The sequence below is a fragment of the Chaetodon trifascialis genome, chromosome 17 (genome assembly GCF_039877785.1).
Source record: "Chaetodon trifascialis isolate fChaTrf1 chromosome 17, fChaTrf1.hap1, whole genome shotgun sequence".
Taxonomy (NCBI): Eukaryota; Metazoa; Chordata; class Actinopteri; order Chaetodontiformes; family Chaetodontidae; genus Chaetodon; species Chaetodon trifascialis.
The window spans coordinates 7083798-7105297 of NC_092072.1; the positions used below are offsets into that span (position 1 = coordinate 7083798).

The 21500-nt window shown below is 42.8% G+C and overlaps 3 protein-coding genes across 7 annotated transcripts; 1 reads left to right on the top strand and 2 right to left on the bottom strand.

The window, feature by feature from the left end:
- Positions 1-928: 928 nt before the first annotated feature.
- Positions 929-12175, bottom strand: ehmt2 (euchromatic histone-lysine N-methyltransferase 2). Of its 4 annotated transcripts, none has more exons than XM_070985129.1 (28): positions 12129-12175; positions 11124-11193; positions 10847-11008; positions 10366-10625; positions 10163-10232; positions 9939-10021; positions 9701-9832; positions 9485-9556; positions 8569-8689; positions 8144-8230; positions 7650-7786; positions 7253-7396; positions 6758-7080; positions 6429-6665; positions 5898-5980; positions 5545-5651; positions 5045-5167; positions 4845-4946; positions 4567-4671; positions 4278-4432; positions 4000-4167; positions 3752-3896; positions 3584-3661; positions 3165-3280; positions 2894-2980; positions 2723-2801; positions 1943-2118; positions 929-1675 (listed from the first exon to the last, which is right to left on the bottom strand). In XM_070985129.1, exons 1-28 carry the CDS (start codon positions 12153-12155, stop codon positions 1495-1497), a joined length of 3630 nt encoding a protein of 1209 aa, XP_070841230.1. In that variant the 5' UTR covers positions 12156-12175; the 3' UTR covers positions 929-1494. The 4 variants fall into 4 exon arrangements, with proteins under 4 accessions (XP_070841230.1, XP_070841231.1, XP_070841232.1 ...); XM_070985130.1 differs by having other exon boundaries at positions 8144-8227; positions 12129-12157; XM_070985131.1 differs by having other exon boundaries at positions 7650-7783; positions 12129-12157.
- Positions 12176-12212: 37 nt separating this feature from the next.
- LOC139346206 (zinc finger and BTB domain-containing protein 12-like) lies at positions 12213-18444 on the top strand. Of its 2 annotated transcripts, none has more exons than XM_070985164.1 (5): positions 12213-12551; positions 13589-13807; positions 13902-14096; positions 14214-14417; positions 16493-18444. In XM_070985164.1, exons 2-5 carry the CDS (start codon positions 13604-13606, stop codon positions 17588-17590), a joined length of 1701 nt encoding a protein of 566 aa, XP_070841265.1. In that variant the 5' UTR covers positions 12213-12551; positions 13589-13603; the 3' UTR covers positions 17591-18444. The 2 variants fall into 2 exon arrangements, with proteins under 2 accessions (XP_070841265.1, XP_070841266.1); XM_070985165.1 differs by having other exon boundaries at positions 12437-12551; positions 13599-13807; positions 16493-18011.
- On the bottom strand, positions 18445-21441 carry nelfe (negative elongation factor complex member E). The gene is made up of 11 exons (XM_070985166.1): positions 21385-21441; positions 21024-21109; positions 20736-20805; positions 20491-20636; positions 20317-20391; positions 19961-19998; positions 19552-19859; positions 19268-19412; positions 19104-19158; positions 18841-18943; positions 18445-18745 (listed from the first exon to the last, which is right to left on the bottom strand). The coding sequence occupies exons 2-11, from the start codon at positions 21096-21098 to the stop codon at positions 18672-18674; spliced, it is 1089 nt and encodes a 362-aa protein (XP_070841267.1). The 5' UTR covers positions 21099-21109; positions 21385-21441; the 3' UTR covers positions 18445-18671.
- Positions 21442-21500: the final 59 nt, after the last annotated feature.

Genomic DNA, 21500 nt, shown 5'->3' on the forward strand with positions numbered 1-21500 from the left:
CTTTGCTTGAGTATATCCAATATATGCCCAATAATTAATTACACGTCAATGCATCAACGAGTGTAATTCAGTGATATAATATTTTTGATTTTGAAATGGGCTATTCTGCATTCATACTTTTACTTTTGGTGCTGTAAGTACATTTTGATGCTAATACTTGAGTAAGATTTTGAATGCAGGGCTTTTACTTATAACAGACTAGTTTAACACTGTAGTATATTACTGCTTTTACTTTAGTAAAAGATCTGTTAAAATGTAGTTTAACACTTTTGTATGTTGGTTTATCTTGCCCTTGCATGCATATTTTTAGTTAGATGAGCTTAAAGTTACCACAAATAGCTATCCATTACATACATAATGTGCAAAGTTTTTCATTATTTCAGTGTTGCTACTTCCTACTTCCTGACAGTAGCTCCTTCTTTGATGATTATTGTTTGGAGCATGTGGATAAATTATAAAAAGTTGTTTAATGACCTAGACTTCTGGTTGGGTTAATCATTACAACCCTTTATAGTTCAACTGTTCGTGAAAACAAACTTTTATCCCCCTGTAAACTGTATGAATCATGGACAGGGAATTGTTGACAGAGTGGGACATCTTCCTTTCATTTCATCGGATTGTGCCCAGCTTAGCGACCTGCTCCATCTCTCTTGCTTTGCATTGTGACCTTTAAATGCTGATGAAACAATGACACCAAGAGGCCACAGCCTGGATGAGAGCTGCCTTGAATCCACAAGTCGTCTAAAAACTTGCTTATCTAGATACTGTACACACACACACACACAGGAAGAGGTCACTCCATAGGGCAATAAGTCATATGTCTTTGCCACTGGGTGATGGTGTTCATGTGTGCTGAACATCTATCACATCATTTTGTAGACCAGTCAACGGATTTAAAAAGAGAAGAATGACACACTTAACACAAAAGCCCAAAGAATAACACATAATCTAATTTATTACACTAAATGTGATAAAGAAAACAATACGTACAAAAATAAAGAAAATAAAGCTAACACAATCATCCAAAAACTGCGCTATCCCTCAGGTCCTTTTTGGGTCCAGTATGGGATAATGGTTGACCCATTACTGTACTGTGTAAAAATGCATTGCATTTGTTGGCACAACAGAAAATACATTATGTATGATAGATACATGACAGCAAACCCCTAATGCACAAACTTCATATGTCAAGGCAAAAGGACATTGTGATATACAGTAAACACTGTATGTGTAGAATGAAAAAACCTCCTGTTTTCATAAAATAATACCCACACAGTTAAGAAATATGTTAAGGCCCATGTCCTCTATCATAGGGGAAATGATAAACTTTAAGGTGGCAAGTTTTGAAAGAAAAATGACATTTCAAGTAGAAAAAAAAAAACATGCATCCAACAGAATGTTTAACACGGTCAACCCCTCATGATGTATTTCCATTGCCAATGTGCTTCTGTGAAATGGATGAGGTTAATCCAAAGGCCCCATGGGTGAAGTGTTTTAAGAGTTTCCCAGCATGGTCATCCCGCAGTCAGCTCCCGATTCTGGACAAGCCTCCAGTCGAGCCAGTCTGCTCTGCTCCAAGGCGATGGCCTCGGCCGAGTGCTTGCATTTCTCTGATCCACACTGACAGGTGAAGTACTTGCTTTTAATGTCCCAAAAGCGGTCTCCATAGTCGAACCTAATGACACAGACAAGGCCAGTCAAGTATTTGTGTAGTTCTTCATGGATGGAGCTTCAGGCAGATATGTAAATAAAACCCTTACATGCTCAGTGAGAACTGAGAAAACTCCCCCCATAAAAGTGATTCAGTGCTAATTATTATACTAATTAGGGAAAAGAAAAGAGGGAGAACATGGAAATGAGTAAGAAATGACAGAAAGGCAGGTGGGAAGACGTAAAGAAGGAAAAGAAATACGCTCTAAGCAGGTGGTTGTAAACGCCTCACCCCAGCTCTTGTCCGCTGAGGATGTCTCTGGAGCTGAAGAAGGCGATGCGAGGGAATCTCAGGTCCTGATGCAGCATGAACACACGTACTGGGATGAGGTTTGGGTCACACAGGTGGTTGATGAAGCGGCTGATGTTGCCATAGTAGCGGGCGTCGATACAGTACACCTCACCATCCTTTAGGGGAAACACAAGAGTAAAAACGCAAACAAGATCACAATATATTCGTATAACTCTTTAGTAATCACTCATTTATTTTGACAAGTTTTCTGTTCTCAACTTTTCCTCTAGCGCCATCTTCAGGTCAAAATGTTCGTTTGTCCAATACTGGGGTTAAGACAAATTACCCGCAAAGCTAATGACATTGCCATCAGTCTCAGCTGTATTTTGTGCTATGCAAATGCTAGCATGCTAACACACATTACACCTGCTTTGCATCAGCATCTTAGCATGCTGAGGGAGCCAAGTGCGGCCTCACAGAGATGTACTAGCATGGCTTTTTTTCCTTTCTAAAAAAAATAACTCATGCATACCACCTCACTTTAGTTTTGCGATGTTCAAAGTTTGCTATCTTAAAGAAAGACAATGTGTTAATATGCATATTTACAAGAACTCCATCAAGAAACTCGACAATTAAGGTAAGTTAACTTCATATCATCTGTCACAATGGGAAAGTATTTAATGTCACCTGATTGAGTGTCAACACTGCATTCTGCATCGGAGATGTTACCTGAAAGTCACCTGTTTTTGAAAAGAGAAGACACATTTTGAAGAGGCTCACCTTGTTGTCCAGGTCAAATAGGTAAGAATCGTCTTCTCGAACATCTGCCTCTGCGTCAGAGATCAGCTCCCCGACATATCTGTGTGGACAGAGGAGAGAGGCTTCATTTTTGACTTCTGACTTTCATATGAAAACAACCTGCTGTGCACCCGGCGGACAGGCTGCTCTTACTCGCAGATGAAGCTTCCCTGAGGAATATCCTGCAGAGCTCGAACTCCCCAGCCCATCTTCTCTGTCCTGTAAAGCTGAAGACGGACTCTGAGCAGAAAAAAGAGGAAATTATAAGGGTTTGATTTAGTCATTAATGTTTTGCTAATGCCGCCTTCAGCCAGATTTCATCCAGCCAGCAATAAATTAATTCAGAGATTTGCTCATCAGTGAAATATGTTGTTCATGTGGTTGACCATTATTAAGTTAGACGAGTTATACTTTAAGGTCTTACTTGATGCCTGCCTGTACCACCCTGTTCTTGCATGTTCGATAACAAGAACAGGCCATGTTGCATTCAAATATAAGTGGAGGTTCAATTTTGTTGAACTCCTGGAGCAGCCGCTGGTCCTGGAAAAATTACAAAACAAGTTGATTAGTTTCACTCCTTTAATTTCTCTTGCAACTAAATGAATCATTGAATCAAAGACATTATGGATTTCACTGGCTTTCAAGCCAAACCTCATTAAAACGACTCCTAATAATTGCTGATTATATGATATTTATTGATCCCATGGGTACTAAATATACTCTCAGATGAATTTAAGAATCCAAGCCTCTGTAATGTAGTGAAATTATTCCAAAGACATACTTTCTTGCAGCTTTTCTGAGCAGATTACCCTGATGATGTGGCTGTAAAACGCTTCTATTTACCTTGTCATACCAGCAGCGGATACTGAGCTGTCCACAGAGGCAGTTACTAGAAGAGCAGTCGTCAGTACAGCTACAGTGCTGAAGCAAAGATAGTTAAAGGCATGATATGTATTGTTCATTGCAGATAACTGTATAAACAGAAAAACAAAAGCCTGATCGATATTTTACCTGTAAGTGCGTAATATTGCGGTCTATGTTCATTGCTGAAGTTTCACAGTTTTCTGAAACATATTTGTAGTCTGAGGGGCAGCCCTCGTCATCCACTGCATTCACACACGGGATCGGCACGTTCTCGTAGCCCTGTGCAATGTCACTGGAGCAGAGAGCAGAAAACATGTTGAGTGAGTTAAACATCAGAAAAAAAACATCTGGCTTATTCGAAAACAAGGCTCCTTTTAAGATCACACAACACCTACCTGCAGATGATTCTCTCTGTCCGAAGCATGCGATTGGTTATTCCTCTTCTCAGCTTCCTGTTGATCTGGAGAGCCACCCACACCGGAGTGTCGGCCCGAGCGAGGGTGAGAGGCGTGTCTCCTTCCCTGTTCATAATGTCAATGTCTGCACCTCTGGACAGGAACAGCCTGCAGAAGAAAAATCCACATTTTTTAGAGGATGGGTGCTACGGCTTCAAGTCAAAAAGGCCACATGTGACTCATGCATTAGATGAGGCTGCAGCTTGTGGTTGACTCACGTAACACATTCCAGGTAGCCCTCTCTGGCGGCGATGTGGAGCGGCGTGTCTCCGTGCATGTTAACTGAGGCGAGGGAGCAGCCAGAGTTCAACACCAGCTCTGCTATGTCCACATTCCCAGCATACGCCGCCCAGTGGAGACACACATTCAGCTCCTGAAGGGACAGAGGGACTGTTAAAAGTAATGACCTGAAATATTTCTCTGCAAACACGTCTACACATTTTTCACACAACACATTTTTCATGCAACATGTTCTACAAACTCCAGTGCTGGCCGGTAGAAACTTACTTTGTCGTTAATGGTGACATCTGCTCCTCTGTTCAGCAGCGCTTTTATCACGTCTACATGTTTGTGCTCTGCAGCCCAGATGACCGGCGTCCAGCCGCCGCTGTCCTGAAACGAAACAACAGGAAGAATCAGAGTTAGGCTACCATGACCTTCACCTTAACAACAAAACCCTCTCTTGTCAGGACAATGCAAAAAGGAGATTAAGGAATTAATGGAAATAAACTGACATAAAAAGAAAAAAGGGCATTTGTAGTACTGACTTCTGGCTCGTCCTTTACCTGTGCGTTTACATCAACCTGGCCCGTTTCCAGAAGCATGCTCACAATTTCCTGGTTTCCCAGCTTGGCTGCGTGATGGAGGCCAGTATATCCGTCCTCCTCCTGAACAACAAGAACATAAACAAAGACTGAAATCCATATTATCCAAACTGCTGGAGGTTCACGCTCTGTTGTTATTTCAGGCAGCAGCAAACACTCACAGTGTGATAGACACAGGCGCCGTTCTGGATCAGGTAGCGAGCCACCTCGATGTGGTTGTTGATGATCGCTTCCAACAGAGGGGTCCTCAGGTCTTTGTCCTTGGCATCAACTTGAGCACCAGCCTGTTAAAAGTAAATGCAAAATGATGTTTTAAGCTACACTTGTTTGTTCTGCTGTGCACTTTTTACCCATGTTTGCTCACATCATTTTAAAAATGAACCTGCAACAACAGCTTTTTTTGGGCCACTTGGGGCAGTGGAGACCAGCTGTGAACACAACCCTGACATGTCACCTTGATTTTGTTAGCAAAAAGTTGCTTATTTACACATCCAGCAGTTACAGAGCACTCATTTGGAGTCGTATTAAGGGTCATGATCTGTCAATATTCACTAGATTTTAGCTGTTTCTGGGCAGATTCTCTAAAACTCTGGTTTCTGTGTATCCGTGTCTATGTGTAAATCATCCGTTTAAATGTGTGGTCAATGCCTGAGTTTCTCACCTGTACGAGCATGTAACAGACTTCCAGCAGACCTCTCTGAGCTGCAGCATGTAGAGCAGAGCGCCTGTTCTGAGAGTCAGGCTGGTACGTTGGATCTATGCCCTCCACTGAGATACAGACACACAGAGTTTAAATACAAAAATCTGGGCACATTTACAATGAACTCATTGGATTAGAGGTGTGCACCAATGGACAACACAATACATACACATTAAAAGTTATCATGATCGAAGTTGTTTGTGCTTGTATTTAGCGCTGTCCACATGTGAGCGATCACTCAGGATGCATGTTAATGCCAGTTGTAAACAGAGACTCTGTCATAAATGAAAGTTTATAGCATTTCTGCCACTCACTCAACATGAGCAGAACTCTCTGCACCTCTCCTTGCTTGGCGGCAGGATAAAGCTGCCGAGGGTGGAACCTCAGTTTCTTCTTCCTGGAAAACAAAAACAATTTGATCTAAACATATCTGATGTCCTCTTGTCTGCTGAAAGCTATGCAACTGCCGTTTGGAGAGCTAAAGCAAACATAACTGGAACTAATTTGTCTCTCTCTGAGAAGTGCAGTGCAACATGCAATTCTGCTGTGGCTGCAGATGAACTGATAGTTTGCAACAGACTGCTCCAACTGCAGATTTCTACAGATATAGCGGAGACACTCGAATTGGCATATCACCAGGATTTTATTAATAAGTTATTGTCCGCCACCGCTTAATCTTTGCATATACTTTAAGGAAACAAATGAGATTTTGAACAGTTTTTAAATATTGCATGGCAGATCTAGAATTACGCAATTTAGGGAAGACTCTCATGTTTTTATTTTTATGTCCACCGTTTACTCGTTTAACCTACTGTGAATGAAAATAGAAAAATCTAAATCTGAACCTCTCAGTGTCCTGTGTGAGAATGGCCTTCTGCAGCGCCGCCCTGCTGGGCCCAGGTGGTAGTGCACTGGGGCTAATGGGTTTCCCATTTGGCATACAGAGGGAGGGTCCCACGCTGTCCACTCCCTCCTCTGCTGGGGGGACGGTGGCCACAGTTGCTGCAGAGGCTACAGGCTGCTGGGGCTGCTGCTGCTGCTCCACCGCGACTGTCACCAAGCCGTGACTCCGTATACGTGCGCTGGAAGAAGAATGAAGAAGAGCAAAGGTAAGACAAAATTTCATATCACTTCAATGGAACCGATAATTCTCCCGCATGCCATCTAATCTTACCTGACAGGTCTTTCAGGCATCTTCCCGTCCTTCATCCCCCCTGTTGAGGCCGTGAGGGAGGGCGCCGTGGGGACAGATGGCGGCAGAGACGGGGTGGTGGTGGAGGAGGCCGACATGGTGACGACGGTGGTCGCGGAGGCTGTGGCCGAGCTGAAGGAGGGGATGGTGACCTCCTGGGCCTCGGAAGCATCTTCACCGCAGTGGGGACAGAAAAGCATGCCGCCGTCGTTTGCTCTGCTGCGCCCGCCGCCCAGCACCGTCACGCAGCCCCGGTGGAAACGGTGAGCGATGCGCTGGTCTGGGCAGCACTCAAGAAACGTGCCCTGAAAGAGGAGATGGTAGGGTATCAATGAGGAGAAGGAGGAGAAAAAGGTGGGATATCGATGAGGAGAGGAAGTAGGATTTAAAGCAGGAAGAGGGGGTAATTTATTGAGGAGAAGAAAGAGGATGAAAGTAGGATATCTAGGAGGAGAAGAAAGTAATATAAACGCTCACCGCTATGCAGAAGTATCCACACCCGGGACAGCAGTGGTGTTTGACCATGTGTGAGCGATGGACGTCACAGAGCACCATGAGGGGCACTCGACTGGACGGCCGCATGGTCTCCCCTTTCACAGTCCGATTGGTACAAGCCCTCAGCTGAAGACAGAGCAGGAGAGACAGGAGGGAGAGATGTGGCTTAAAGGAAGGTTATCTGTGAGCTTTACGCACCACCACAGACACACACATAAACACTAGACCTACTGTGCAACTGTATAAAACACTGTACTTAATTATCCACACCTGACCACATGCAACATGAGCAACATTATTTTTGATATTCCTTTTGTCAGTACTGCACATGATGGTCGTTATTTCAAAAGGCCACGTGTACAGTTGAGTCGACACAAACCTCTCCATTGATGCTCTCAGTGGCCATACACTGTCTGCTGACGCGGTGGCTGGTGCTGTCGACTCGGGGAGCCTCCATCCTGCAGCTGCACAGAGGGAGCTCCTCCAGCCGCTCTGTGTCTCCTGCATCGCTTCCTTCTGTAGGAGAAATTCGATTGTTTATGAGCTTGGTTTGAGGAGATAAACTAAAGGCTTTTCTATTGATGGTCAGCAACCCTGAATGTGTGTTTTTTCCTAGTGAAAGGGCTTTTTTTGGGGGGGGGTATCTTTATTTGAATCCAGGGTCTAATTATACAGGGTGTTGTGTACATATTATAAAACCTGTTGAGGCAAATTTGTGATATAAACAAAATTGACTTCACAGCCGAAATGTTAATGGATTAAACGTGATTTATCTATGTTTTGCAAAAATGCCAAACATTCTCTAATTTTGCTGCTTTTCTCTGTTTAAAATTTACAATCAATTCAGATGACAGTGACATACAGTCAACCTACCATGATGTGGAGAAAGTGTCAGACTATCAGCAGCAGCAATGTCTAGAGCACCCAAGGGAACCTCTGTGTAATCAGCGGGTCTTCCTGCTGAGGACAAATGACACACTATAAACACCGGCCAAGAGACACACATGCCAGAAAATCATGCAGTTCAGTGGAGGCATAAATGCTCAGATACAAAGCACGTCTGTCACTGAACTGTTGCAAAGAAATAACTTTAATGTTGAAATTAAAATCTCTTTAATAAAATAATTCCAATTCCCTCAAATCAAACAGACAGGAGGAGGATTTAAGCTGAAGTCACTTGATGAGACACAGGTGATTTTCATTAACATTTCCATTGATCAAAACAGTCTAACTACATCTGACATGATTCGGTGTTGTTGAGACTCGTTTTAGAAAACCCACCAGGTGATCTCACTCACCTCCGCCTGTCTCCACCACATCAGCTGCGTTTCTCTCTTTGTCCTGGTCTGACTGTGGCCATGAAGAATCCTCGCTCCCATTTCTACTCTGGGCGGCTCTCTGTGTTTCAGACTCTGAACTCTGCAAGAAGAAATGCTCTCTGAATATAAAAACATGACATCTGTGCAGGCAGTGTTGTGATGTTGGCACTAATGTTTTTTTTATGGCAACTCGACTGTGCAGCCCATTTTGGTTCAAAAACCTCCTTATTGTGCATCTTGAAACCGCCAGCTTGTGGGTTATTTGTTGAATCAACCTATTTTCCAGGTGGTTGTGGCTAAAATCTTTGCTGGTCTACGTGGCTTTGTATTTATAGAATCCCTAATATTCCACTTCTTCATCAGAATTTGGACACTAAAGATTGGCATTTTGAAATCTCTGCATATCTTTTTAGATAAAGTTCAACCAGGAAGCTTACCCTAGATAGCCATTTAAACCTGTGTGTGTCAACTTGTGTGATATTATTGGGCTTGCTGTTTCTCAGCAGATCCATGATGCACAAATTAAAAAACTATGCAGACTGATGGTGACTTGCCAATTACCTGAACTAGTTTTGGCATTCCAGATGAAAACTGAAGCATGATTCTGCCACTGTGTAGCTCATTTTGTCTCATGTTCATTCAGAAAATGGTTTTGGTGGGGAGTTACTAAGAAATGTACCAATTTTTAAGAACAATTTGGGAAATTGGAAGAACTGTCAATCATCTATTACACAACCTGTATTTTGAAGCAAATACAGGATGATACAACAGTTAGGGACCAGCATTAACAGGCTAACAGGCTGGTAAGTCTTTTAGAAGATGAAGTCAGAGATTAGTGTAGCTATTATCAAGATAAAGTAATTATCAAGATAGTAAGATAGATAGAATCACTCACATGCTCTGACATGTTCACTGACCCCTCTATGTCTTTAGTGTGCTGCCTTGCTTCTGCCCCACCATCTTCAAACTAGAACAGAGACAAAAGGAAAACAAGTTTCACAACACAAAAATGGCATGCAGAACATGTTATCGTATTATGCTGAATAATATGTGCATATTGTTGACAGTGAGTGGTCACTTAATGGACACTGAGTAAGTCCCTGCCTCGCACCTTTTCTGAATCTCGCATGGACGGACTGGAACTCTGAATTTTTTCCCCCTCTGACTTCCCCACGCTGTTGTTGTTTTTCTCTGGCGCGGTCTTGGTAACAGACTCCACCTTTTTATGGAATAACGTTTCTTCCTTTGTTTTGAAAGAAATCAGAAAAGACGGTGGCAACGGACATTAACAAATGGGATAGTTAGGTTAATAAAGTGTCAAATATTTACTTGCAAAAACATCATCTTACCACAGTTTGAGCACTGTCTGTAGCGTTGGCAGACTTCGCAGATGTGCTGTTTGATAAATGACCCAGTTTTCTCCTTTTTGCAACTGTTGGAAACATGACATGCAACATAAGCCACAACACACTTAGTTTTAACTTAAACAAGACACTCTAACTTATTTTCATTCATAGCAATCTGATTATTTCACGCAAACATTAGCTAGTGTGAGTATTATACAGCCACTAACCAGTTTCAGAGTCTGATGAAAGGCAGGCAGAGGATCCTGAAGGTGTCACAGGTGCCTCAACGTGGCTCACCTGTGAAACAAAAACAGTCAGTCACTCTAACTGTCAGGATAAGGTTGAAACAAAGAACTGAATTGTTACACATTTGATTTTAATCGTGCCAAATGGAAACACTGACTACTTGCTAAAGATGATATAGGCTCACCTGCGCTGGTGGAGGCCTGTTCATGGTTTTGCGGGCCCGGTGGATCTTGGGTGGGGCAGGAGACACAGAAGGAGACGAGGAAGCTGCGGCAGAGGAGGAAGAAGAGGAGGAGGACAAAGGAGCAGGAGCCAGGACTGATTTACTGCTACCAGGCCCAGAAACACTCATCTTTGCTCGACCAGGCGACAACGTTGAAGACGTAGAAGGAGAGCAGGACAACGAAGAGGAGGACATAGATGGAAGGGACTTTGCTGCGTGTCCTGTAAGAGGGAGGTATGAGCAGTTACTGTGAATTGCTTGGAAAATGATCTAAAAGCATTTGAGAGCGATCAAGGAACATAAAGCCCTGCAGGAAAACAATTTCAACATGTTTATCTTCCTCAGCAAAGCAAAGTCTGCTGGAGATTACAAAATTATTCAAGATTGAAATGAAGTGACTCAAACAAGGAACACTGATGAAAGCTGCCTGCATCAGTCGTACCTGCAGGAAGCTTGTTTGGGGAAGAGGCAGGCGACCGTTTGTCTTCCTCTTCTCCAGCTCTGGAAGTGTCCTTCCCTGGCTGCTGAGACGACAACATCAGTGGCATACCACCGATGGGCTCTGTCTTCTTGGCAACAGCAGCTGATGTGGAGGCTGCATTATCTGGAGGTTTAGAGTTCTCCATGAGTTTGTACAAGTAGTGCTGACAAAATTACAGAGGAATTCTGTTTATTTGTAACCTAAAAAATACCCTAATGCATCATCTGCGTGAGCATACCTTCCTTTACTTGACTTGGTCCAGCTGATGACTCTGCTGGTGTTTCTGAGTCATTTCTTTCAGGCGGCTCCTGGCAGAGAAACAACACACAACAACATTTAGCGGATCAGGTTTTAGTTTTGGGTGTCATTACAGGTGTATGCCACATACCACTGAACAAATTTGTCATTTGTTTTTCCAGTGTAAATCAACATGACTGACAACATATTGAAGATATAATTTACTACGCAGGGTTTCATCACATGAAATGAGCTAACTCAAATCATCTAACCTTGAATGATATTATATCCAGTCACCAGAAACATGGCACTAAATACTTTTGTGTCTGTAAAGGTAGGTTTAAAAAGCATGTGGTTTTAACTGCCGAAATTCTGTTTAGTGTGTTTACGTGAATAATTTCCGCGTTCTGCACTCATAATAAACCGTCCAACCAATGGCTGATCTTCTCTGATGCTACGTCAAGCGCCGCCATCAGTCAATCAACCCATTCAAGCCTTTCACACAAACCAAAGCAAGACCCATCAGCCAACAATTGTCCGTAAATTAAAAGCGGTGTAGATTTGACACACTGACTGCCTTAAGTCTTCCCTTGTCATTAAGATTAGCTTATTATTATCACGGTCTGCAAAACGGACAGTTTCTGTTTTTGCTTTGAAAACCGGTCTAAACTCAGAAAATAATACAAAAATCTCATAGGTGCATCATACGTGCAACGCAAGTCAATAGGTATACAGTGTTGAAAACAAACAACAAATCGAGAAAATAATCAAAACATTAACATTGGAGCTATTTTGTTCACACAAACTGTTATACAGGCTAACGTGGCTAGCAGTGCAGAAAAGCTTACAACAAAGAGCTCTTCAGCCGACAAATAACGCTATTTTGCATTGTGGCAGACTTCAGCTTTAGTGACACGGTTTCGCTAAGCAGGCTAATGAGCTAAAAGTGATGAAACGCACGTAAATTTCGTTAACATGCATTTTTGTAGTGCAGTGGGTTTGCTACCTTTGTCGTTGCCTCAGATGCCGACATGTTTCCCGATGACCACCAACGTATGTGAACGTGCTGCGTCACCGTCATAACCACGCCCCCCGTGTCCATCTATTTGTGAAGCGCTGATCAGAAGTCAGCGAGCGTACTCTGATTTTACGGCTAACTTCGAGGAGTACCCTCCCACGGAAACCGATTCAAAGTCAGTTTGGTGGCGAAAGACCAGTGGTTTGTATTTGTTGTCACGAGATGCGCTTCCTCCGAAAAGAGGCCAAAAAGTAAATAGGAATCGAGGTATTAGCTAGTGGCAGTGGGTATGAGGAACGAAGTACTGCCGGCCAAATAACGTCGCTTTAGTTAACGGTTGTGCCGTCGTAACAAACCGAGGTTTGTTATTTTGGAAAGCGAAGAAGACGTTCAACACAATCGAAGGGGAAGGTGAGTGACACCAAAGTTTGACGATCACCAGGAAGCTTTTGTTTGTGCCTGTGGTTGGTCACTAGCTGCTGCCAGCAAGCTAACTAGTAGCTAACGTTAGCTAACGTCCAGACAAGTGGTTTAACGTAACATTAGGCCAGAGGGGAAAGGAGGAAAACAGTGATGTTATGATCGACGTCAGTCTCTTAATGCAGCCACACCAGTCGAATAACAACCTGATTTTATGAGTTTTCGCTACTGTTGAAACAGGTGATATTATCTGAAATATTCAAGTACATTACTTTGACATGTAGTAATAGATTCGTGATACAGATAAAATGGGCCTGACAATCTGCATGACAAGTGATACAATCCTGTGAAGCTACTTTGGGATACTTTACTGTTCAACCTGAATTAAATGGATAATAATTGGCTCTTTTTGTTTGACCATCATCAATATTACTGATGCCTTTTCTCATGGGGCCTATCTCTTACTAACCACTGTGGGTTATATTGACAACGATATATTGGTAAATAATCGGTGTATATTTAGCGTGTTGTCATTATTAATACTTTGATATTGACTCACTTAGTCTGTGATATCTGTCTTTTGCCAGTTTTGCCCACCTCAATCTGAATCCACACATTGGGCTATGTCTGTGAGCCAGCTAGATGATTTATTAATGCTTTGGGTGCTCCAGCAAGAGTTCAGAAAATGGTGAAAAATGTCTATTATGATATCAAAGAGCCCATCGTGGTTTCTTCAAATATCTGATAAAAAAGCTCTAAACCCAGCGATAGGAAAAAAACAAAAAAAACAACCTAGTTTGTAATCATGCGATGTGCCTCAAGCATGTGGCTGCATTCCAGGTTCTGCTCCAGAGCAATCTGGAGTTTTGTGGCACAATACAGGAGCTGGCAGATCTCAGATACCTGTGTTTCAGAGCGTGATGTATCCGGTATTAAACATGCTGTCTGAGAGGCTTTTATTTGCCGTTTGTGCCCACTTCTATTTAAAAAGCACCTTATGGAGTTATTTGTCGTGAATACTTCCCCAGTTCTCTTCAGACAAGATGGAGATGCTCTGTTTCCGGTTACCGGGCCACGGGGACACGACCCTGAAGCACATGAATTCACTGAGGTCCCGCCAGCACTTCTGTGACATCACCATTGTGGCCAGCAACAACCAGACATTCAGGGGGCATAAGGTGGTGCTGGCTGCCTGCTCGCCCTTCTTACGGGACCAGTTCCTCCTCAACCCCTCCCCCAAGCTTCAGGTATGCAGATGTCAGCACACACAGTGGAAGCTGTCATCGCGTCTCGGCTGAGTAAAAACAGCACTTCCTTATTTGTTTGACATTTTTTGTCCAGGTGTCGATGCTGTACAGCTCCACAGTGGTGTGTGATCTGCTTCAGTCGTGTTACACTGGCATCCTGCAGTTTAACCCTGAGGAGATTGTCAACTACCTGACCGCTGCCAGCTATCTACAGATGGAGCATATTGTGGAGCGCTGCAGAGGAGCGCTGAAGAAGTATATGCAGCTAAAGAACCCCAGTCCACCGAAGGTTAGTGATCCAAAACGGCGATTTTCTCTCTCAGCACTTTCATAGCTTGCAGTGATGGATTTTTCATTGTTTATTAGCAATCCAATAATCTGTTTTTCCCATTTTGTCCTTCAAAAGGAGGAGAGCCCGGCTCGGCCAGTGATTGTCAGTGGAAGCATTCATTCTGTTGGATCTGGGTCTCCTCCTGTGGGCCAACCCTCCCCTGTGCACCCACACAGTCCTGTGTTACGCTCAGGGGAGGAGAGAAACGGCGATATGTCTGCTCAGGGCAGCGGTCAGCACCAGGACGACAGTCCCATGCTGGATGAGCGATCTATTAAGGTTTGTGTGTGAAAGAAAAACCTGAGACCAGGGTTTTTTTGTAATGCACATTGAATTTACAAATCTACAGTATTCAGGAAAGAATAATAATAGTATTTCTATAGCACTTTTCTAGAAAGAGTTAAAGAGTTACAGGTTGTTACACACTAAAAATGCTCAAGGGTCAAAGACGTGGCATGTCAATTCTGGTGTCCGAGGCATGTTTACAATGTTAAAAATATATAAAACATTTAAAACACTACATTTTGTTACTCAGCTCTCGCCACTTTACTTACTCATGAGTATTTAGTATAAGAAATGAAAATTTAAGGAGCTATTTAGCTCAAAAGTACAAAACTGTCCTACCTGGATAATGTCCGGGCTAAAAATCTAAGCACAAAAATATGCTAAATAAAATAATCAGTAGTATGTATTTTTGAACTTTTGTGGTATTTTTTGGTATCTTTTGCAATGATAGCAACACAGGACATTATCATAGATATTGTGAAGTTATTGCCCAAAAATGAGTATAGCTTTTGATGTTTAAGGGTCAGTTTTGTTCCTGCAGATGCCACTGTCTAATAAAGAAAGGCAAAGACTGACCCACAAGCTAGGACTGAGTATCTCGAGAAAAAGAGAGCAAGGTATTGTGATTTAGTAATAAAGTGATTATGCAGATCAGTTAAAAAGGATTAAAAAATAGGTTTACACATGTTTGCAAAAGGATTAGATATGTAAGTTAAGCAATATGATAACTTGCTAGGATACATTTCTTCTGGAGCAGTTGGCATCGAGGTAATTGATCAAACCATTTGATTTGTTTCTAGCTACTACAAATATAATTTCAAAGCTAAGCCCAAGACACCTATACAGCTGATGACTCCTTCTGCTGCAAAAAAGAAAACAGTGGAGGATTAATAAGAAGAGACAGAGGGAAAGACTGAGGCAGATTAATCAATTAATGGAAGACACACTAGAATCTATCAACGAATCTGCTCTTGAAGATCCTCAATTTGCGCCTCAATCCAGTGAGCCAAGCGAACAGACAACACACACACCCCAATCCACTGAACCTGTTTCCTTCCAGTTACATTGCTGTGTTGCACAAGTTACACTTGCATGAAAAGATTAAAGAATTTTAAAAATAAATCAACTCTTCAAATCTTTAACAGTTGTCAGTTTCTTTGCAATATGTTTGTTAAAAATTGTGTCTTTTGAGTTGAGGATACAATAACAACCCTTTTACTTATAATGTAAAAAAAAATTAAGACATTTTCTGTCATTTTTCTCTATTTGGCATTAACTATAGTGTGACAAACAGGAACGAATGAAGCAATTTCACAAATGCTTTACATTAATTCTGATGAAAATGTTATTTTCTGAGCAGTAGTTATTTGTTGGGCTCTAACTGTTGTTTTCTATAAACTTTTAAATGCCAGCAATGATAGGCATTTTAATTTATTTTCAAATCCAATTACATTACCCAGGAAGGACATTTTTCATGGGAGAAATCATGATTCACTGAAAAATGTTAATTGCATTCTTACAACAAATTCCTGTTGGGTATTTTTAGCCAATTAGATTTATTTATTTTATTTTTTTTTTTTAATCCTTATTCGTCTTTGACCCAAAATAGATTACAAAAAGAATTTGGTTTAACACGGACTAAAACAGTAAAAGAATTAGGAACATACAAAAAATAAAACCAAAAGAACCAAAAGATAAAAACAGTTACAGGTCCTTTATTCCAGCAGCTGCCAGATTCTTTAATTCCAGCATCATTTAATGCAGCACTGTGTTAATGTTGTTTCACATCATTATATATATAATTTATTTGTTTATTACTGTCCGCTAACCCAAGGACACTGTATTTTTGTCAGTATTTCTTTGCTATATACTGTACATAGTCTTTTATAGTTGATTTTTATTTACTATCTTTTATTGTCTGTTTGCTCTGCTTGTTCTGTTTTCTGTCTCTCCTTTCTATTCTGCTTTGTAGCAAGTCAGTTTTCCTGACGTGAACGCTGTTTCCTGCTTCGTTTGTCCCTACATTTTTCACAGTTTTGAACTTTTCACTGTCTTCGTTTCTATTACAGGTTAATGCATCAGATGAGGACGAAGAAGCCAGACAGGAGGACTACAATGTGTTCAGAGTGTACATCTCCGAAGACGAACAGATGACCAGAGACAGGGAGGAGGGGAGAGGAGCTCCCTCTGATGGACCTCAAGATGCCTGTTACCCAGAGACAGACGGTGTTGTGATTGGAGGAGATGGCATTGAAGGTGACTTGAACCCGACAGATGATCTCAGTACTGGGGCACATGTTTTCAGGCGCAGGCTGCCTGAACCTAAAATTGGCCAAGCCAGAGGGAAAGGCAGGGGTCGGGGTTTTAAGAGGAGGAGGTGGGTGTCATCACAGGACAAAAGACCTCAAGGCGTAGATCACCACCAGGATTTGTGGTATCTGGCAACCGCAGGGATGGGAGGGAGTTTCGGGCTGGACTACAGCCAAGACGGGTTTAAGTCAGGAGGTTACGTCTCAGTTGAACTCCCGCGGTTAGACTTCAGCATGGGCAACGCTCAGGGAGAAAAGGTCTCACCCGTGGCTGCCAGCAGTTTGACCCAATACACCCTGGAGGAATCCAGCTGCGGTGCTGGCGAGGGGAGTTCAGGGTTGACAACTGTTGGAACAAACGAGGGAGGGGACGAGTCCGTCGCAGTGGTGGGATCCACTTCAAGTGTAGCCGGGCCCGTGATCTGCGAGCACTGCGGCATGACGTTCCCCTCGGCCCACTCCCTAGCCATCCACTCCCGTTCCACTCACCTGCTGTACGCCTGCCCCTGCTGTGGCAAACACTTCCACCACTCTGCCAACCTCACCCGACACATGGCCGTGCACCGAGGCGCCGGCAAAACCCACCAGTGCCCCCTGTGCTATAAGACTTTCACCCAAAAATCCACACTGATAGACCACATGAACCTCCACAGTGGCGAGCGGCCGCACCGCTGCGCATACTGCCACGCCCGCTTTGCCCACAAGCCCGCCTTACGGCGCCACCTGAAGGAACAGCACGGAAAAACCACGGGGCAGAACTCCCTGCATGAGCAGGAGGAGAGGGAGCGAGCGAGGGGAGCTGCTGGAGAAATACGAGAGGAGGAGCAAGAATGTCTGGTTACAGAACAAGTGTCATAAGCCAAAGACAGTTCAGTGTCATCTAAAGATCATCAGCTTACTGCTGTCGGGGGGGGACGTGGGTAAAAATGTCTCTTATACAGAACAGAGGCGTCTTTTCACAGCATACATTTGGACTTGTCATGGCAGAAAAACAAAAGGCTTATTTAATAACCTTAACTGTGGCTCTGCTCCATTCAAGTGTCCCAGCATGAGCAATGCCAGGACCCTGAAACTGAAGCAGCTAAATGGAATCCAGCCGTGGTTAATTTTATTATTTACACCTGTGCTTCTCCTGCTGTGACTTGTTAAAGCGTCCGCAGTGACAAAGCCTGTGATTTTAATGTGTTTTAGAATAGTTTGATAAGTTCGACTTAAACTTGAATATATGTAATAAATGTAGTACGATGACTGGTCACTGTTCAAAGACAAGATGATGTGTAAATGAAATTATCTGGAATGTCTCTTTCTTACACATATCTCAGTTTTATAATAGTCTACCAACACAAGTGTTTTTACATTTAATGATTTTTTTAAGGGGGAATTTTTTTTGCCTTTATTGGACAGTTTTAAGAGTTAAGAGGCAGATTGGAAACATGGTGAGGGAGAGGTGGGTGTGATGTGCAACAAAGGTCAATCAAGAAGCTCCTGAAGTGACATGTGTCTCACTCTTCTGTTAGTTTGTTGCATATGTTCAGGGCTTTTGCCATTATTAGTAAATGGATTACAGTACATATTATATAGTTTTGTGAAATCAGAAAATTCACTCCATAGCTCCACCCAGCTTCAACCTAACTAAAGGTCGAATCTGCCAGACTGAATATTTTGGGTTGTGGACAAAACAGGATACTGGATACACTCATGGAAACTCAGGGTAACAATGTATGGATTCCATTTATTGCGCTCCACAAAACAGTATCTCTAGTTTCATGAGAAAAGCTGCCACACACAGCGGCCATGTGAACTACAGTGATCTAATCCAAAAAACAAATTTAGTATCCATCCTGCAACACGGACACTTAAAGCAGCTGACTAACAGGTCATCATTAAAGCAAAGACATGAAAAGCTAATGCAAAAATAAAAACTTCTTTTTGTTTTCAATCACAAGAAATCTTCACTGTACACGACTTGGTTCCTCTTGTCCCTGTAGGAGCCTTTAGTGCTGTTCTGCACAGCTGTGAAAGAGCAGAGACGTGCGGAGGTTAATCCAGGCTGTGCAGACAAAGAGGCTCTGAATGTCTGAAACTAACAGTAAGGGTGCTGTATTTACCCAGTGAAGCCCACACAGATTTGCCGGTGGCAGCGTCCAGCATGGGCTGCTTCCTGGCGATGCTGACTTTGATGTGAACGTCTCCCACCGTGCTTCCATTCAACTGCCAGACAAAAACAGTGAGGTGAGTGCTAGTCTGCTCTAATATGAGCAGGACATCCCCTCCACTTCAGGGCGCCTTATAGTAAACTAAAAAATGACCAGATTTCATTAATATTTGGTTGAAAACATCCTAAATACTTTGTGTATTGGATTACACCAACCTCAGCTACAGCCTGGTCTGCAGACTCCATCTTCTCAAATGTGATAAATGCACAACTTGAAAGTGAAACAGGAAACGCAAATCAGAAGTTAAAGACAGAATAAAACAGAAGCAGGACAAGACAGTTGAGCGTACTGGTGTTTAACACAACGCAAGGTTCCATACTTGCGTGGGTTGTCCATGGAGAGGTCGATGATGTTTCCATGTTGAGAGAACGCCGAGCGCAGGCTGTCCTCAGCGAGTCCAGAGCCGTAAACATACACCGTATTCCCTTTTCGCACCCCTCTCCGCTCTGGGTATGAATCTGACCCTGAGAATGACAACATGGGAGAAAAATCGATAACGTCCCCTTGGACGCCATTTGACAACCGACGCCACCAAACCACATCCACATTAAGAGATATCTGCATCTCAGCCTTCCTCTATGACAACAGACTTTGGTTACTCACGTCTGAACGGTCCATCTCGGTCTCTGTCCCGCTCCCTGTCGCGGTCTCGATCCCTCTCTCTGCTTCGGTCTCTGTCTCGCTCTCTGTCTCTGTCCCTGCCTCTTTCTCTATCCCTATCCCTGTCCCGGTCCCGGTCTCGGTCTCGGTCTCGGTCTCGGTCCCGATCTCGGTCTCTCTCTCTGTCTCTGTCCCGCTCTCTATCCAGCTCTCGGTCTCGCTCTCTATCTCTGTCTCTGTCCATTTCACGGCTGGATGACACGCTGCCGCCGTCGTCTTCATCCCGGTAGCGGTCGCTTGAGCTGACAAAGCTGCAGGGCCACATGGGGGAAATGATGTTACACCCCAGATACTTACTGTCAGTGTATTAAATGTGTTATTTTACTTAATCATCATGGTTTTTGGTCATTACCTCTCATACAGAGATTTCCTGTGGGCTCTCTTCCCAGACTAGGAGAAGCACAAATATGATAACATCAGGATAAGCTTTTGGTTTCTGCTCAAGTGCAACACAGAGCGCTCAAGGTTTTTTACTCAACCTCTATAGTCATTTTTGCAGATCTTCAAATTTGTGAAATGGTCTCTTGATATGTAACTGTGCTAATATAAGACGTTTGTCTTTTGAATGCTACCACTAGGAACAGCCATTGACAGACACACACAAACATTGCATTAGTGTTTTTTCCATTAATACTCAAAGTTACAAGAGCTGATTATTACCAAGGGATGTTTGCAGCCATGTTTTATTATACTTAACACCGACTATACCTCAGGTTGTTCTTCATCTGTAGAGACACTCCTCTGGAATGGTAAGAAAGCAGGAATTGGGCCTTTCTCTGGGTCCTGTGGCAGGCAGAGACAACAATTAAATAAATGAATAAACAAAACAAAGCCAGAAAACAGCTGAGCATAAACAAAACTGTCTAAGAAATGACCGCTCACCTTGAGTTTTATTTCCAGCATTCGAGAGCGTTTAAAGCCCGAGTTCTTGTTCTCTGATTTGATGGCACTGATGGCACCCGACTTGATCAGCATCTTGGCTTGCTCTGTCGCTGTTGCGGTGTCAATGACAGGCTGGTCTGACAACGCTGTTATGAAGCAAAGTGGAAAGCAATTATCAGTATAGCCAGTGTTTAAGAAGATTAAGGCACAAGTACATCACTTCACATGCAGTCAAATGCACTTACTCCGCTTCAAGCCACTCTGGTTTGTCTGATTGGTTGAACTCTGCTTCTTCAAGGCAAGCAGCGCCTTTTTCTGAAAAGGCAGTGAACAAAAGTTTAATGCTAAAATAATAATAAAAACAAGACAAATTTCAATGTGGCCCTCCTCAGTTACACTATCCATAACCAGGGAATAAATTCATTATTTGCCACTGAAACAAGTGTGATATTGTCAAACACTCACGTGTTTATTTAAAATGCTAGAATCTTACTTTTCACAATCTTACATCACACAAGTGTCCAGCTACTTACCTTTTTCTTGAGTTTAGCATATTTCTTTTGCAGAGCCTCCTCTTCCTCCGTCAGTGAACTTGGAAACACCACCATGACTGCAACAGCTACAAGACACACAGCTACATTAACAGATGGTAAAAATACAGCTGTAGTAACACAAGTATATTCAACCCGTTCACCGCGGCTAGCCTAGGTAAGCTAATGATGTGGCTAGCTAACCAAAACAAGACTTCTTTTCCCAGATAATACAAATGTAGATAATTTCAGACCACGCTAAAAAGTAAACTACACGCCTGCCCGAGTAATTAAACATATATGATACCTTTAAAACGACTTAATATAGCAGTTACTAGCTTTTATAGAACATCATTTCACTTACCAATTCAAACGGTGGCGTTCACCTAATTCAACAGCCACACCGACGCGTAAATATGACGTAGGCTTTTGGTGACGTTTTCTCTTTTTTTTTTCTTGTAATAAAACTGTTATCAAAAA